The sequence below is a fragment of the Aspergillus ruber genome (genome assembly GCF_000600275.1).
Source record: "Aspergillus ruber CBS 135680 unplaced genomic scaffold scaffold00009, whole genome shotgun sequence".
Lineage (NCBI taxonomy): Eukaryota > Fungi > Ascomycota > Eurotiomycetes > Eurotiales > Aspergillaceae > Aspergillus > Aspergillus ruber.
Window position 1 is genome coordinate 413199 of NW_024467305.1, and position 15225 is coordinate 428423.

At 49.0% G+C, this 15225-nt stretch overlaps 7 protein-coding genes across 7 annotated transcripts; 2 read left to right on the forward strand and 5 right to left on the reverse strand.

Moving 5' to 3' along the window:
• Positions 1–101: 101 nt before the first annotated feature.
• Positions 102–1750, reverse strand: racA (putative Rho GTPase Rac). The gene is made up of 6 exons (XM_040781599.1): positions 1293–1750; positions 1185–1217; positions 1050–1108; positions 791–971; positions 473–705; positions 102–407 (listed from the first exon to the last, which is right to left on the reverse strand). Exons 1-6 carry the CDS (start codon positions 1320–1322, stop codon positions 347–349), a joined length of 597 nt encoding a protein of 198 aa, XP_040639898.1. The 5' UTR covers positions 1323–1750; the 3' UTR covers positions 102–346.
• Positions 1751–2254: 504 nt separating this feature from the next.
• On the reverse strand, positions 2255–3103 carry EURHEDRAFT_411358 (putative quinol monooxygenase). The gene is made up of 3 exons (XM_040781600.1): positions 2880–3103; positions 2704–2819; positions 2255–2631 (listed from the first exon to the last, which is right to left on the reverse strand). The coding sequence occupies exons 1-3, from the start codon at positions 2940–2942 to the stop codon at positions 2484–2486; spliced, it is 327 nt and encodes a 108-aa protein (XP_040639899.1). The 5' UTR covers positions 2943–3103; the 3' UTR covers positions 2255–2483.
• Positions 3104–3122: 19 nt separating this feature from the next.
• Positions 3123–6152, reverse strand: EURHEDRAFT_411359 (transcription factor domain-containing protein). The gene is made up of 7 exons (XM_040781601.1): positions 5543–6152; positions 5324–5430; positions 4955–5263; positions 4469–4906; positions 4155–4420; positions 3599–4105; positions 3123–3544 (listed from the first exon to the last, which is right to left on the reverse strand). The coding sequence occupies exons 1-7, from the start codon at positions 5825–5827 to the stop codon at positions 3342–3344; spliced, it is 2115 nt and encodes a 704-aa protein (XP_040639900.1). The 5' UTR covers positions 5828–6152; the 3' UTR covers positions 3123–3341.
• Positions 6153–6238: 86 nt separating this feature from the next.
• EURHEDRAFT_411360 (alpha/beta hydrolase family protein) lies at positions 6239–7838 on the reverse strand. Its single transcript, XM_040781602.1, has one exon. The coding sequence runs from the start codon at positions 7712–7714 to the stop codon at positions 6362–6364; it is 1353 nt and encodes a 450-aa protein (XP_040639901.1). The 5' UTR covers positions 7715–7838; the 3' UTR covers positions 6239–6361.
• A 976-nt stretch (positions 7839–8814) lies between these two features.
• On the forward strand, positions 8815–11257 carry rgd1 (putative Rho GTPase activator (Rgd1); the record flags this gene model as incomplete). Its single annotated transcript, XM_040784137.1, has 9 exons — positions 8815–8979; positions 9060–9113; positions 9172–9778; positions 9840–10039; positions 10093–10615; positions 10670–10813; positions 10867–10961; positions 11021–11091; positions 11146–11257. The coding sequence occupies 9 exons, from the start codon at positions 8815–8817 to the stop codon at positions 11255–11257; spliced, it is 1971 nt and encodes a 656-aa protein (XP_040639902.1).
• A 563-nt stretch (positions 11258–11820) lies between these two features.
• On the reverse strand, positions 11821–12910 carry EURHEDRAFT_498305 (uncharacterized protein; the record flags this gene model as incomplete). Its single annotated transcript, XM_040785713.1, has 3 exons — positions 11821–12322; positions 12388–12495; positions 12552–12910. The coding sequence occupies 3 exons, from the start codon at positions 12908–12910 to the stop codon at positions 11821–11823; spliced, it is 969 nt and encodes a 322-aa protein (XP_040639903.1).
• Positions 12876–14566, forward strand: EURHEDRAFT_514629 (uncharacterized protein; the record flags this gene model as incomplete). Its single annotated transcript, XM_040786284.1, has 5 exons — positions 12876–12932; positions 13303–13887; positions 13958–14013; positions 14070–14217; positions 14315–14566. The coding sequence occupies 5 exons, from the start codon at positions 12876–12878 to the stop codon at positions 14564–14566; spliced, it is 1098 nt and encodes a 365-aa protein (XP_040639904.1).
• Between the last annotated feature and the right edge of the window lie 659 nt (positions 14567–15225).

Genomic DNA, 15225 nt, shown 5'->3' on the forward strand with positions numbered 1-15225 from the left:
AGCATAATAAAAGGGCGCAGGGATGCTTGACGGTAACACAGCATGATCTAGCAGAAACCTTGAATTTGAATGACACCAATGGTATCTTTTCCTGGGGGGGGGGGGGGGGGGGGAAGAAAAGAAAAGATGACCACCTTCAATAGAAGAAACGACAAAACAGACCAGACCGCAGTGATATCATGTAACAATGAACAATGACCCAAAGACGATAACCAAATCATGGATAGAGGGGCAACCTGGAAAATAAAACACAAATGGACCCCCAGATGACCCACCGACGCCGAATTAAGTGTTTAGATTAGAGGTTTCGAGAGAGGAAATATTAGACGCGAAACGGGAAAAGCCTTTACAGAATCATGCACTTCTTGGTCTTCGGTTTCGTAGCAGGTCGAGGATTGAGGACGGCCCTGACCATTGGTTAGTGCTAGGTCTAGACACCGCACAATGCGCACTTCTGAGTTGTCTCGCATACCGGATAGCTTCATCAAACACGCTCTTCAGGTTGCGCTGTGTAAGGGCCGAACATTCGAGGTACTTGTGCGCGCGGATCTCCTTGGCAACGACGAGCGCCTGTTCGTAGGATACGGGCTCCATTTTTCGTGCGCGGAGGGATTCTGCGGTCCCTTTATCGTCTCTCAAGTCAAGCTTGGTACCGACAAGGATGATAGGGACGTTAGGGGCATGGTGTTCAATTTCCGGAAACCACTACACCACGTCAGCTTCAGTGTTTACTTCGCTCGACCGGCTGAATCCACGTATGGTCGTTGCGGAGATTGCTGGAAGAAAGTACCTTGGCTTTGACGTTATCGAAAGAAGGAGGGCTGACGATGGAAAAACAGATAAGGAAGACATCGGTCTGAGGGTAGGACAGCGGTCTAAGACGGTCGTAATCCTCCTGGCCGGCGGTATCCCACAAACCCAAGCTAATCGGTCTACCATCCACCATCACACTCGCGGTGTAGTTATCGAAACTGGGAAGTCGGTCAACATGGCGTCGGACAAATGAAGGAGAAGGCAGCGCGAAAAGGGTTCAGGGGCAGGGTACGAACACGGTTGGGATGTATTCCCCGGGGAAGGCGTTGGTTGTGTAGGAGATCAGGAGGCATGTCTAGCGGTGTCGCGAAGTCAGTCCACGGCCACTTCAAGGGAATGGAAGCATTGCGCAAAAAGAAGAGCTTGCTCACCTTGCCAACAGCACCATCACCGGTAACTACACACTGTACGAGATATCCTGTTAGCCATGGTCGGGTCAACCGCATGATGACCCATGGACGGAGCAGTGAGGAACTGACCTTCAATGATTGGGTGGCTGGACTGGCCATGGTGTATGCAAATGGCGTGTGGTATGTGGAAAAAAGGCTATTCACAAAGAAATAAAATATGAGAGAACTGCCAGTCAATCAAGTTGTGAGGATAAGAAGAGAGGATGTAAGAGAAGAGGAGGGGATAAGAGAGGAGAGAGATGGGGGCAGGTGGGTAGAGCACAGCAGATTCACAGCTCCAAATGCAAAGAAAGAACCTGAGACTGAATGCAGAACCGCAGCTCAAAAAAGCAAATAAAAGGCAAAGTGAAAAATGAATAAAAAAGAAACTGAGAAGAAAAACGCGCAAAAGAATAAAAGAAGGAGAAAGTCAGAAAAGGGGAAGAATTAGAGAGGCCAAGGGAAGAGGGGAAAAAGTTGGGGGGCAACTTCGGGAACAAGAGAAAGAGAGAATTCGACAGCTCACCTTCTGGTTCAGGCACTGCAATTGTTAAGTCGAAGACTCTTAATGTTTAAAGAAGCAGGGAATTAACAGAAAAATAGACAAAACTACTAGCAATTCTGCAGGACTCCCGCCACGGAGATCTTTACGGAGTATACAGACAGCACAGAGTACGAATACGGAGTACTACGACAGGACAGCCACCAGAACTGGACAAACTAATATACTCTGCACTAACTACGATACCCGAAAAATTATCCCCGAGCTCAAGACATTCCATTCTCTGCCATACACCACTCTGCAGAAACAATAGAGCATTCCTCTTCCGGGCTGAACCAGTGATCATCGGTGGAGCATTTATCACAATTCGCCATTGGAGCTGGAATATGAGTCGAGTTGACTTTCAGAATTCCTAGATAATCACAATCTGAGAATAATACTACTGTTCCAGCTATAGCCAAAACACGCGGTGTATTTCTTTTAATAACCAACCGACAGGGCTGCAATATTATTGTCTGCATGCGATCTCTCCTATCTTGTCCATATGCATCATGCATACCTAGCTACAGAGCAACCCGTAGCTTGCTATCCCTGTCAATCTCATCCAATATGCTATCGACCTGGGCTCCGTATTGTTTCATCTGCTTATATCGCCCGTCAATATTTCCCCAATCAATAAAATACCCTTGATGCGGAGTATCCGTACTCCGTATGTACATACATGTACTCCGAACATTCCACGTATAAGCACTTCGTACCCAGCCTATAACGCTATTCTATTACAGCCTAGCAACGCCCGCAGACGCAGGCAAGAACCCTCCCCTCTTGAGTTCAAAAGGCTTGGCCATCAATCCTGACGCCTTTTTCACGAATTCCTGGAAATGGGGACCTTTCACATGTGCGTCCAGGGCCGCTGCGTTGCGGTATCTATACAAGCACGCCGTTAGTACACCAACCACACAGGAACTAATTCAAACCAGGGTTGTGAAGCATGAATACCTCTCCACAACTATGATCTCATCTTTATTCTGCTCGTTGGTAAAAGCGTAGTAAAGAAGAGTGTCTGGTTCGTGGGCCTGAACCTTTTGGGTGACTTCGGCCATGAGAGCGGAGAGCTGTATCTTGTCAGTTATTGTGTTAAAGATGGAAATTTGAGTTTAAAGGAATTCACTGACTTCCGCTGCCTTCCCAGGCTTGGGATAAATAACAGCGACAAGATTGATTGCTTCAGATGCCATGGTTGTGGTTGATATTGGTAAGTTGTTTGATTTTGGAGAAGTCGACCGAGGGACGTAGATGCTTATTTCTAATCCATGGAAGCCGGCAACGCCGGAAGCACACAACAATATCAACAAGGTTGATTATATTATCACAATATCCACTTTATAAAACGATCCTGCTAAATTGGTATCACATAGAAAAAAAAAAAAAAAAAGAGAAAGAAAAAAAACCCTCCTGTACGATATATGTGCCTGTACATATATCATCATCATCATCCATCATAACCTCGGCAACACAGGAAAACAGAACAATATGAATCGCTTTTGAAAATAACGCGTCAACCAAATAGCCGCCTCTTTTGTAAACCTATGCAAACCTATATCCTAGTCCTGTAGATACTCCGGTCAAACACTCCGTTACATAACCGGAGGAGCAACAAGAGAATCAGGGATCCCATCAAAGACCCAGTTGAGAGAATCGAAAACCTCCGAAAAGCCCGCCTCGCTCATAAAACCTCCATCAAAATTCCCAGGGTATATCAAGCTTGGGTCGTCAAGCGAGTTATCTTGCTGTCGAGAAAGGGGACCTGCCGCCGTCGACATGTTAGGGTTGGCCATCGCTGTTCCGCCGTTAGCAAGGCTTCTAGAAGAGTCAAGAAAGGCAATAGACCTACCTTGATCCTCAATGCTCCTCATAGGGCGGAACCGCTGTCTCCAGCGCCAAACCGTGTCATAAACGTGGCTCATGCTCATCCGACACCGAACCTTAAGCTGCAGACCATCCTCACCCGCTTCCGCCTCGGAACTACCCGCATTCCACATCTGGGCCAGGATGTCTGCCAGACGCACGGGCCGATCATGTTCCATCACACTGATCCGGCGAATTGCCGATATCGCTCCGTTAAATAGTAGCTTTCCATGGTTGAAGTCAATGTGTCGACTGAAGTCGCTCTTCAGCAGCTTCATGAGTGCAAAGGCAGCGGAGACGATCATCTGAAGGATGTAGTTCGTGGCGTGGCCGATTAACTCTCCAGGCGACGTTTCGAGGTCGAGAACTCGTCCAAGGAAAGACGTCGTAGCAATGAAGAGCTTCGTCAGGTCATCACTTCGCGCGTTGGATCCTAGAAACGCGAAGTATCGCAGATGCAATTCTGCAGCCCGTAAATGAATCATGTTGATATCTAAGCAAATTAGCATCAGTCGACACAAGACTGAAGAAGGACTGCATACGTGAAATTTTTCGACCAAAGTCCACTTCCATGTCTTTGAGCTCACTCTCTAGGAGCTGGACAATCAACAGCTTTTCAGAGCTAATGAACTCCGCAGGTTCAGGCTTGCTGCTGTAAAGAGCCTTGGTCACCCGGTCACAGAATTTTTCAATCCGTAATCGAGTTCGAAGGTCTTCTGGAGGGTGATAGTCCGCATCTTTAAGAGACGTTGGCTCCAACGCCCAATCGTAGATCGTCCCTGGTGGCTGCCCATAGCCGGTGGCAACGCTATCAACTTGTTAGCAGAAAGCCCAACGACAAGAAGTCAAAACTTACTTCTGAGCGACAATGTTACAGATGACCCACGTCTGTAATCGATCCTTCATTGCTTCGCCCTGTACTTCCATGCGGAAGGTAGTGAATTCCTCCGCTTGAACGGGACGATGTAACCCCAGTTGCATGGCGATCTGCATCATCAACCCACTGAGCATAAAGGTAGCATCGGTCCTCTGGCTAGTCGTAGGAAGAGGCCAAGTGCAAAGAATACACAATGCCTTAACCACATGGTAATCCTGAGGCACACCCGTGATGGTCGACCAAAGGAGCCGACTGAAAGGCCCTGAGAGTGAACTCAAAAGGCCTGGCTCAGACGGAGCGCGTCGGCTCGCCACGCAGATGATGGTCCACGCCAACAATGACGAGCGATGGAGATGTTCCTCTGGTCCTTTTTGGGGGTCCAGTAGAGAAAGGAATGGGTGGTAGTATTTGAAGAACCTGTCGAGGGTTAGAGGTTATCATCTTAGCAGGTGGTCGGTCACTTACTGTTCAAATAACCGAGCTACCCTGGATCTCGATAGCGAGACATCTTCCAATCTCCAGAGACTATCTTCCTGCGAGATGATAGATTCATCCCGGTGCATGGTCAACGGAGTCGCCAGAGGCTGCGATTCTAGAGGGGCAGATAGAGGCCGTGTGCGATTGGAAACCGCCGATTCAGGGCCACAGAACACATCCTCAGAGCACTGGGACATGTCATCGCTTACATTTGGTTCCATGGCCTGAGGATGGTCACTGTTGGTAGCCAGTCGTCGACGGAGATCAGCGATCTCCCTTTCCATCTCAGCATTTCGCCTGGAAGAGCACGTTAGATTACCTATCTAGGGTGTATATTATGCTGTGTCATTTACATACCTGCGCTTTGAAATGCGTTTAAAAGTGGGCTCGACTTTGCATTCAATCTGTAGTCGCCGGCAGCGTGAGCACGCCGCGGCTGGGGTCTGAACAATGTCACATCGTAGCTATGGAAAGCAGAAATCACAAGTTCAGCTAAGATGGCTCGATTAAGAATCATATGGGATGGACTTTTTTAAAGAAACCTTTTGTTGTTGTGTCTTAATAAGGACGGCATACCTTTTGCTGTTTACACTCATTACAAGCCTTCCGGCTACCACCCCGGCGCTTCCCCGTAGTAGCACCAGTACTACCACCAGTCATTGGCGGAATCTTCTCCATTTCGCAAGGCTCCGAATTCCTGCTTGAGAAATCGTAACCCGTCACCGGCCGGGGAAAACCTGCGTTGTTCCGAATGTCGCTACTGCCGGGGCCCTGGGGACTTATCAGATGGCCGTTCACTTGGCCATGAGTAGCAGCAGCCAACCCACTCGGTGGCAAAATTCCCCGGAACTGCAGCTCCATCAGGAGTCATAAAATCAGCGTTCGCCCGACGGTTAATGCAAACACCTGAAATCCCGAGCAGAATTGCGCTGCGCAGGTGCCGGAAATCGGCGAAATTGTGCTTGTTTGGAATGGTTTTTTGGGTGGTTCGATGTGTGTCGAAGGCGAAAGTCGGCGGTTCGGGATTAGTCATCGGTACCTGGGGCACATGATCTACTATGGAGTGATAATTTTGACGGTAGCATTCTGGTTACTACGAATGTTGTCGAGTTATTCATTTTGCAAGTTTTTGCTGACCTTTTAATGCATTATGTTGCTACTTGCCATGAGTGCGTGGTGGATGGTCTATTATGTCGGTGAAGTTCTATATATAACTAGTTAGTGCATTTGTACACCATACTAAGGACGCATCTCACTTTCCTTTTTACTGATAGTCATCGAATAGGGATTTGAATTAAAGAAATATAGAAATGGTATAATAATGGCTGGGGACTATCCCATACAAAGGAAGCCAAAAATTGCAAATTGACTGGCAACGATTTTAATTTAGCCCTCCTAGTGATCAGTCACCGCGTCTCTTGTGGCGCTGCTGCACGCACCACGGAAGTCACCCTTTTCCTGAGCAAACTGATTTCTGATAAATTCAAGCCACTCAGGAGCGCTTGTGTGGAATACGTCGACATGGCTCGCGCCCTCGTACAGCCTGATATGCGCTTCATTACCATGGCGGCATGTATCATCATACGAATCGATGGTGATTTCAGGCAGGACGGCAGTATCGTTCAACCCTTGGATAATCATTAGAGGCCCCATGGCCTTTGCTCCATTTGCTGGAGCAACCCAATCCTGCCATCTTTTCAGAAACCTGTTATGCTTCACCCACGCTGGATCAGTAATCAATTCCTTGGGTTTCAAGCCGTGTGCTAATGACAAGATGCCAGACATGCAAGATTGGGCTTCTGTAGCGAGAGTGACCCTTTCCTGCATTTCTTGAGCAATAAACGATATACTCGCACGGGGAAAGGCTCGCTTCAGGGCAATTGGCAACCAGGCCAACTCGTATATGATATCGTACGAAGCATAGTCCAGGCGCTGAAAAAGAATATCCATGGTAGCAACAGCTATGTCATATATCTTTGTTGCCGGTGCGATGGCCACGCTGCCCAAGTAGGTTCCTGCACCTCCCCTGTGGTGCAGCGGGCTTTCGGAAAGCTTCCAAGATGCGCCTCCGCCCTGGGAATGCCCGACAGACATCCATTCATCGGTGAAGGAATCGGGGAGTGCTTGTCGAGCTGCGACCATGCCGTAGTATAGGTCATTTACGTGGGCGGGGAAGCTTAGATACTGGTGTTCGATATAGTCGTTCCCGAGTCCAGCGTAGTCTGGAGCAACAACAGCATATCCACTATTGACCAGAAGACTCCAGCTAGAATAGTCAGCTAGGGTTGGTGTTGTAGATGGCGGGCACCCTCGAAACACACCGCTGGTGCCGTGGGCAAAGGCAATGGCAGGGTGCTTTTCATCAGAGCGGGAAGAATTATTGGGAAGCCCAATAAAGCCAGTGGCCGGAACAAAAGTGCCGTTCAGTGCGCGGGATGTATATTGAAAACGATAGATAGTGATTCCCGAGCTAATTTTTAGATTGTTTGGATTGACCGACTCGAATTTCAAGAGATCTCCAGGATGAGAACCTATGAAATCTGGAGCTGTCGCATAGAAATCAAAATCGAAGTCAGAACTGAAGAGCTGCCGGTCTTGCTTTTCGGCAAGGTTAAAGAGCTGCTCGCATTCCTCGCCGCAGCCGTGCTCTCTGAATATGGCAGAGGGGAGATCGAAGTTCGCAGCCTTGGATGCAGCTGTGAGGGATCCGGTAATGAGACCAAGCAAAGAAAGTCCGATCAAAAGCATGTTGAAGCTCATAGCAAGATGACAATAGGCAACACATCGTGAACTAAGCGAAGAGGAAACAGGTTTTTGTAGTTTTCGCTCTCATACACATCACAGACTGCGACGTGGTTTTCCAATTTCGGACATGTCATTGAAAATCTCTTATGATTCTTCAAAAATTTGAAGTTGTCACTTCATGTTGCATCTACAAAAATATCCACTATACCGCATTGGGAAATGACATGTCCAAAGTGGGGGGCATAATCACGTGAATAGACAGATTTGGCGTGTTCCTCTCCGTTACATCAGGGCTTTTTCTTTAGAGAATTTCCCTTTTCGTCTTCAAAGCCATTCTTTACTTCCCCCGGAGACATTGTGTACAATGTGTTCCTAGGTAACATGCGGTGACGTTCTCGACCGGCAGCAGCATATCGCTACCGTGGTTCATCGATGAGCTACCACTACAACATGCCGAGTTGAGTATTCAAAGAGCTTTGAGGCTATGCATAAATTATACGGTGGCGTTGAATTGGCTTGCGAGGCGTAGGGTCCGGGATACACACCGATAGTTGAGGCAGAAGGGTTTCCTTGTTGTTGAAGATAGCACTGTAAAAGGAAGCGGCCAGCAAAATTACTCCGTATTATCTAGGCAGTCTCGGAAGCTCGGGATCTTCTGTTGCCATTCATATCGTGATCAGCCGGCAATGCCACAATCATCGACCTTGTTAGGAGGTCTTTTTGGTAATGGTCATTACTAGGGAGTGCTGAGCAGTCATCTAAGTAAGCAGCAATATCCTGCTGTCTAATTCTAATAATAATACGCTTGTATTTATATTTCCTCAGATTTCAACATCTGTGCTTTCCCAATGCACATACATATATCTGCGAAGTATCTAATTCCATCATGGATCATCGAGCATAATTTGGTTCCTGGCCCCGGCAGAACATCTCCCCACCGCCGTCCCTTTCTATACGGAGTGCGGATCAACTGCCCCCCATAACTTTATCACTTGCCTTCTACCCCAGGCACCTGCATTCATCACACTGTCCGTTTACCCTAAACATTCACTTCATCTTAAACTGTGGTTTCTTCCAGAGATACTTGAATACTCTCTCTTCTCATGGCAGACGTCACTCTCCCCGACGGCGCTGCGTCGCCCAGGGAGGATCATCCCCCGTCGAGCGCTGGGTCGCAGCCGGCCGCGCCCCTCGAAGCAGCTCCTCCCGCACCACTAGTCATGTCCGATGAGCTGAAGGCCCGCTTGGACAAAGTCATTTATTCCGATGTGAGTCTCTAGATGGCCTTTCTTAGAAAGGAATCGCTTGGAGTTTCATCGCATCGCGCTGACCAGTTCTGTTCGCATAGATCGGTATTACAACACTCCTGACTCGATTGAAGCAAAGCGTCGCATCCGCCAGAGTTCGTTAAAGCTTTCTAGTCCAGAGATCATCTCGTATATGCTGACACAGACGGAAAGGATTATTCGACGTTCCTGAAGAAGAGAGCGGTGCTGGAGGAAGAACATGCTCAGGGTCTGAGAAAATTGTCACGCTCTCTTCACGACGCTGCGCAGCGCTCTGAAAACCGTCAAGGAACATATGGCAACAGCGTTAATGAACTTCACCGTTTCCACGACCGAATGGCCGACCATGGCCTGCAGTTCTCCGTCTCCCTTCAACAGATGGCCGACGATCTCCACGAGCTCGCATCGAATATCGAAAAGGGCCGTAAGCAGTGGAAGCAGACCGGACTCACTGCGGAGAAGAGGGTTGTAGAAGCAGAAACAGCCGCAGAGAAGGCCAAGGCCAAATACGACTCATTGGCAGAGCAATATGACCGGGTGAAGACGGGCGACAAGCATGGTGGCAAGTTTGGTCTTAAGGGACCTAAGTCGGCCGCTCAGCATGAAGAGGATTTGCTTCGTAAGGTCCAGAACGCCGATGCTGATTACAGTTCGAAAGTCCTGGCTGCGCAGGCAGCTCGGCAAGAGTTGGTTTCTACCCATCGACCTCAAGCCGTACTCAACATCCAGCAGTTAACCCGAGAATGTGATGCTGGCCTTACACTGCAGCTACAGAAGTTTGGTACGTGCACGCCACGTGTCTGGTCACGGCTTCTTTTCCTTTCACCGCTGACAATCTCTAGCAACATTCAACGAGAAACTGCTGCTTGGACAAGGATTGTCCATCAGCCCTGTGAAGGATAGCCCAGCGGTTGGACCCAAGAGCCTTTACGAGGTCATCTATACAATTGACAACCAAAAGGACTATCATGACTATGTTTTGAGTCACGAAGGTAACCCTGCCGCTGTGGCGAAAGAACAGCTCAAATACGAATGCCATCCAGTAAGTTATCTCCGCTGACCCCCATCACCTTTTGGTATTAATATGTTTGTTAGACCCTGGCCTCGTCATCTGGAGCTGTTGTTCCTGCTGCTCAAACCAGCGCACAAAATAAACGCCAGTCCTTCTTACCTCAGTCTTTCTCTCAACAACGCCTCGCTTCCCCTCAAAGCTCTCCTCAGCCCTCACCGGCACCGGCACCGGCATCTGCACCTGCACCTGCGCCGGCTCCTGCTGACCAAAAACCAGCGTTGCCGTATCCGCAAGAACCGGAACCATACTCCAACCCACCCTTCCAGCCCCCTTATCCTGCCTCTGTGCCACTGCCTGCTCAAGAGCAGCATCCAGTGGCCCCGCTTCCCGTTGGGGCACCACCGCCAAGCAATGGATTGCCGCCAGTCAAGCCGGTTTTTGGTATTTCTTTAGACGATCTATATGCCCGAGATGGAACAGCCGTGCCAATGATTGTCTATCAATGCTTCCAGGCTATAGAGCTCTTTGGTCTTGATATGGAGGGAATTTACCGGCTATCGGGCAGTGCAACCCATATTACTCACATGAAATCCCTTTTCGATAACGGTCAGTTTTCAGATTATCTATTATATCTGGATTATGCTTAACTAAAGCGTACAGATTCGACGCAGGTGGACTTCACCAATCCCGAGTATTTCTATCACGATGTCAATAGCGTTGCAGGGTTGCTGAAGCAATTTTTCCGAGAGTTGCCTGACCCGCTTTTCACTACGCAATTCTACCCCGACTTCATCAATGCAGCTCGTAAGCACTAGCCAGTTCTAGCCAGAGTCGATAGTTGCTGACTGCATGAATAGGCATTGATGATGATATTCAACGCCGTGATTCGTTACATGCCCTCGTTAACAATCTTCCTGATGCCCACTATGCCACGTTAAGAGCCTTGGTTTTGGTAAGATAGCCTATTGACTAATTTTTGGCTGTACTTTGCGAACTAACTCGGGGCTCCAGCATCTTAACAAGATTCAAGAGCATTATACCCAAAACCGCATGAATGCCGGAAATATCGCTATCTGTTTCGGGTAAGCCGACGTTCGTAACCCCATTATGTTATTTGATACTGACTATGTTGATAGGCCGACTCTCATGGGCGCTAATTCTACGGGTGCCATCGCGGATGCTGGCTGGCAAGTCCGCGTTATCGAGACAGTCTTGGTCAATACTTTCCAACTCTTTGACGATGATTGATGTGCACCATTTCTTCTCCTTTCCTTTCATGCCAACCAACTGATCTAGTTTGGAAACATTCTACACCTGAAGAGCCTCGGATTTCATCATTTGTCTTCTTGTGTATAATATGCCGGACGCTTGGCTTTCTTGATTCCCTGCCGCATTGACTTTCCGTTTATTGAGGTTTATATTGTAAATAGTGATTGTTAGCACGCTCTTAGCCGGCTAATGTTTGTAAAGGCCATGAAATCACGCTTTCTTCTTTTTCCAGCATGCATTTCTATTGTATGAGTGGACGGAAGTAGATAGATAAGTACATGATTACAAAAAACAAACATCAGATATAGTACAATTCACATAGATACATGCAAGAGGCGAGTTTCGATTTTTGCGGGAAGTAATGCATAAAGATAACACAAAGGGGTAGAAAAGAATATCTCGCTGAGTAGAACCACCACTGTCTAGCATACCTCGTTAAGGGCCTGTAGCCCATTGTTTGCCCTGATTTTCTGGGCCTCATCTCGAGATGAGCGAAGTTGGATCCTTGTTCGGATTTCGGATCTTGAACGGAGGAAGATGGTCTATTTCTTCCCCTCCATCATCGCCTTCATAGCCTCCATACGGTCCGAGAGCGAAAGCCCCGGCGCAAAGAACGGGGTCTCCAAATCCTCAACAGTAGTCGGCGTGGTATGTCCCCAAATCCTCCACTCCTGCTCCTCCCCAAACCACATCAACTTCTGCAGCACAATGTACTCAGTGCAATCCCGCTGCTTAGCTGGTGTCACCTCCAAGGCAGCATCCTCAACCAGGCCCCGCTTATTCGTGGACAGCTTGACCTTGCCCGTGGACTGGCTGCTGGTGATGCGGAGGACGACCTGGCGCACGCCGGATTTGGGAATTTCAGGGATTTGGGTTGCACGGTCTGCGAGGACGCGGGCGCCGGTGAGGAAAGTCGCGGGAGTACGGTTGTATTTGTCGAGGGACCAGGTTACTTTTTCGTCTTTGGGGCGGTTGGTGACTCGAGTGGTGAGATTGTTGGCGAGGCCGGTGCAGCAGATCTTTCGGAGGGTTGCGACGTCGCCTCTGTGGTGAAGTTGGTGGTTAGTTGTGGTTTGAGAGCAAGTGGTGAAGTGTTTGATAGCACTTACTCAGCGTAGGCAGTGTACATCCGTTCGTAGAGTTCGCATCCAACCTGTCGCCGCTCTCTCAGCCGGAGGGGCAGGCCCTTGTTGAGCCATTTGCTATAAGCGAGGATTCTGGTGGGATAGTCAGTTATGTCGGAAAAGAGGAACCATCGGATAGAATAGCCCACCCCAGGAAGTTTTGAAACGCCTGTTTTATCCAAAGCCACTCCAATTGCATTCTCTCCCGCGGTAATTGGAAAACAGACGGCATGTCCCTCCACAGCGGCCGGACGAATGTACCCGGCAACAATCCCAAATCCTGCGGCATTTCCGACTTCGACATTTCCTTCCCTCGTGTCTTCATACTCGGTTGAGCAGGCTGCTTAGCGGCCATTGTCTGTGGCATCCCCCGCATCGCACGCTGGGCGATTGAGGATCGAGAAAAAGACCGGCATTGGCATGTTTGCGTTGTGATTGTGATGGCGTGAAAACCAGGCCTGGCGGCGGATAGTATGGATCCAACAGGCAGTCGCGATGAGGACGCCATGGCGGAGGGGGTTCCCAAGGGGGTATAGGGCTCTTGTCGATGTGAGGAACCAAAAGTGGTTGCTTATGATCGTGACGGCCGTGTATGGCCGCCGCGGAAGGATTGCATGCGTATCACGTGATGATCGCGGATTTACTCCTCATCTTCGTCGTCGTCCTCGATCTTGCGGCCACAGTTGCGTGCCTTGGGGGGTTGTCTAAGTGGGCAGTTCTTTTTCGATACGTTTGTGTTTATCAATTGTTTCTGTTTTATTGTTGCTCTTGTTGCACCGTCAGTAAGCATACTACTACTCCTACCGACCGTGCATGGCATAAGATAGCGTGAGCACTAACAGCCTCTATCCAGATACACCTCAGGCGTCCTATAATTGCTTTTTTTTATAATTTTTTTAGAGGGTTCTGTTGCACGGCGGCTGCATATGCCGTAGATTAAGGCTGGCTCCTCCTCGTCGTGATGCTGCTCCTCTGCCGCCTTTCTCCCTTCACGCCCAATCGCTTGAGCCTGACCTGATCCGCTCATCGCATTCACACATCAACAAACGAAGAACCACTCACACTCGCACGTCCACACAATCAGCCCCGACAATTCAAACCCCAGTGGCTTCCCACGCCAAAGCCGTGGCGTCCTCCGCCGCAGCGCCGTCCTCCCCGCCCCCCTTTACGTCCCATACTCCCAACGGTAATGAAGCTCAAGCAAGTCGCGCGGCCGCTTCTTCAGCCCTGCACCCGCGCGTGGCCGTCATCTTGGGAGTCGACCGCAGATGGTATGTGCCTCTGCTGGTCTGCCGCGCACTAAGCACGGCTCCTGCCGCATGGTGGGGGCTGCGGTGCGCGTTTACTTTCCTGGCGGAATTGCTTCATATTCAGCCAGGGATGGGACATGAGGGGTGGGCGACGGCGATTATTGGGAGTATTGGGCAGGATTGGGATGTTGAGAGGAGGTTTAGGGTGACGGAGGTGGCTTTGGCTATCATGTGGGTATGTTATGTTGATCCTAATCGGGGATTCCTGTGGAAATGAGGGTACGATGCTGATATCATGGGCTTAGTGCTGTGCATCCGCATATCTTTCGTATTTCTTTGCTGATTGCATGATGTCTCGATGGTGGGTATCCTGTCTCCCAGCTTATGTCCGAGCAAATGTATCTAACCTGTACACAGGCTTCTCAACTACACCCCACCAGCTGTGGTAATTCGTCTCCTTACAACAAACGGCCTGATTGCATACATTACTTCCTGGGTTCTCTATCTCTCCGGCGCTTCCTCCGACCCACGTCTTCTACTTCCAGCGTGGATAACAATTACAACGGTGCGGTCATCCATCAACCACAAATGACGGAAAAAGTCCAAGTCCATACCACAAGACCCTTTAACTGACAAGCAATCCCATCCTTTGATACATAAAGACCCTAACATTCATCTACCACGCGACCCAAAACCATGCCACGATCAAACGCGAAACGACCGCTTCCGTCCTCGTCGTCTCCGTCGCTAGTTTCGTCAGCATGTCCTCGCTTCTCTTGCAATTGCATCTGACTCGTGAAAACGAACCGGAGGTGCCTGTTTTTGTGATTTCGCGTAAGTTGTGGGACTATGCGGTTGCTATCTTATTTCGGATGCGGGTTGCGGATGGTAGGGCTGTGGAGAGAGAGCTGTAGATCGGCTTCTCGCTATTTTGCTTTTTTTTGTCTGTCTTCCGTTTTTCCGTGTTCTCCTATCTTCCGCCGGGGTGAGTTTCTTTCAAGTCGATTTCTCGGGCTTTCTGTTGATATTTGCTTCGTTTCGTGTTGATTTGAGCTTTCATGTAATATCCTTGGATCATGACATTTGAAAGGTGAATAATCTGAAGTACTTACACTTCCCTGTTAATGTAGCTTAACGTGAAGTAATAGGAATTCAAGTCACAACTGTAATGCATGAATGATAGTTATTTAATAGGGCTATGCAAACCCTCCGATTAAAAATTTGAGTTTGAAACGTACATTTGCAATGACAAGTTCCGACAAGCCATCCCAAAAGCCACCAAGAAACAATGATGCAGAAAGAATAACGAACAAAAGGAAAAAGTAAACATCGTCTATAATAATGGGTATCTATCAACGCCTCGTTCCATCATATCCCACTCTGAATAGCAGTCGACGAAGAGACCCGCTCTCCCACGTACCGCCAGTGAGCGACCACGACGGATCAATGAACAAAAGCGCGTCTTTCCCGACAAAGGCCCAAACCTAGTCTGTTGAGCAGGGAAGTAGCGCAAGGAGGATACGATGTTTGTCGAACTGAATGGTGCAATCGCCAACGGGGCGATGCAAGATCC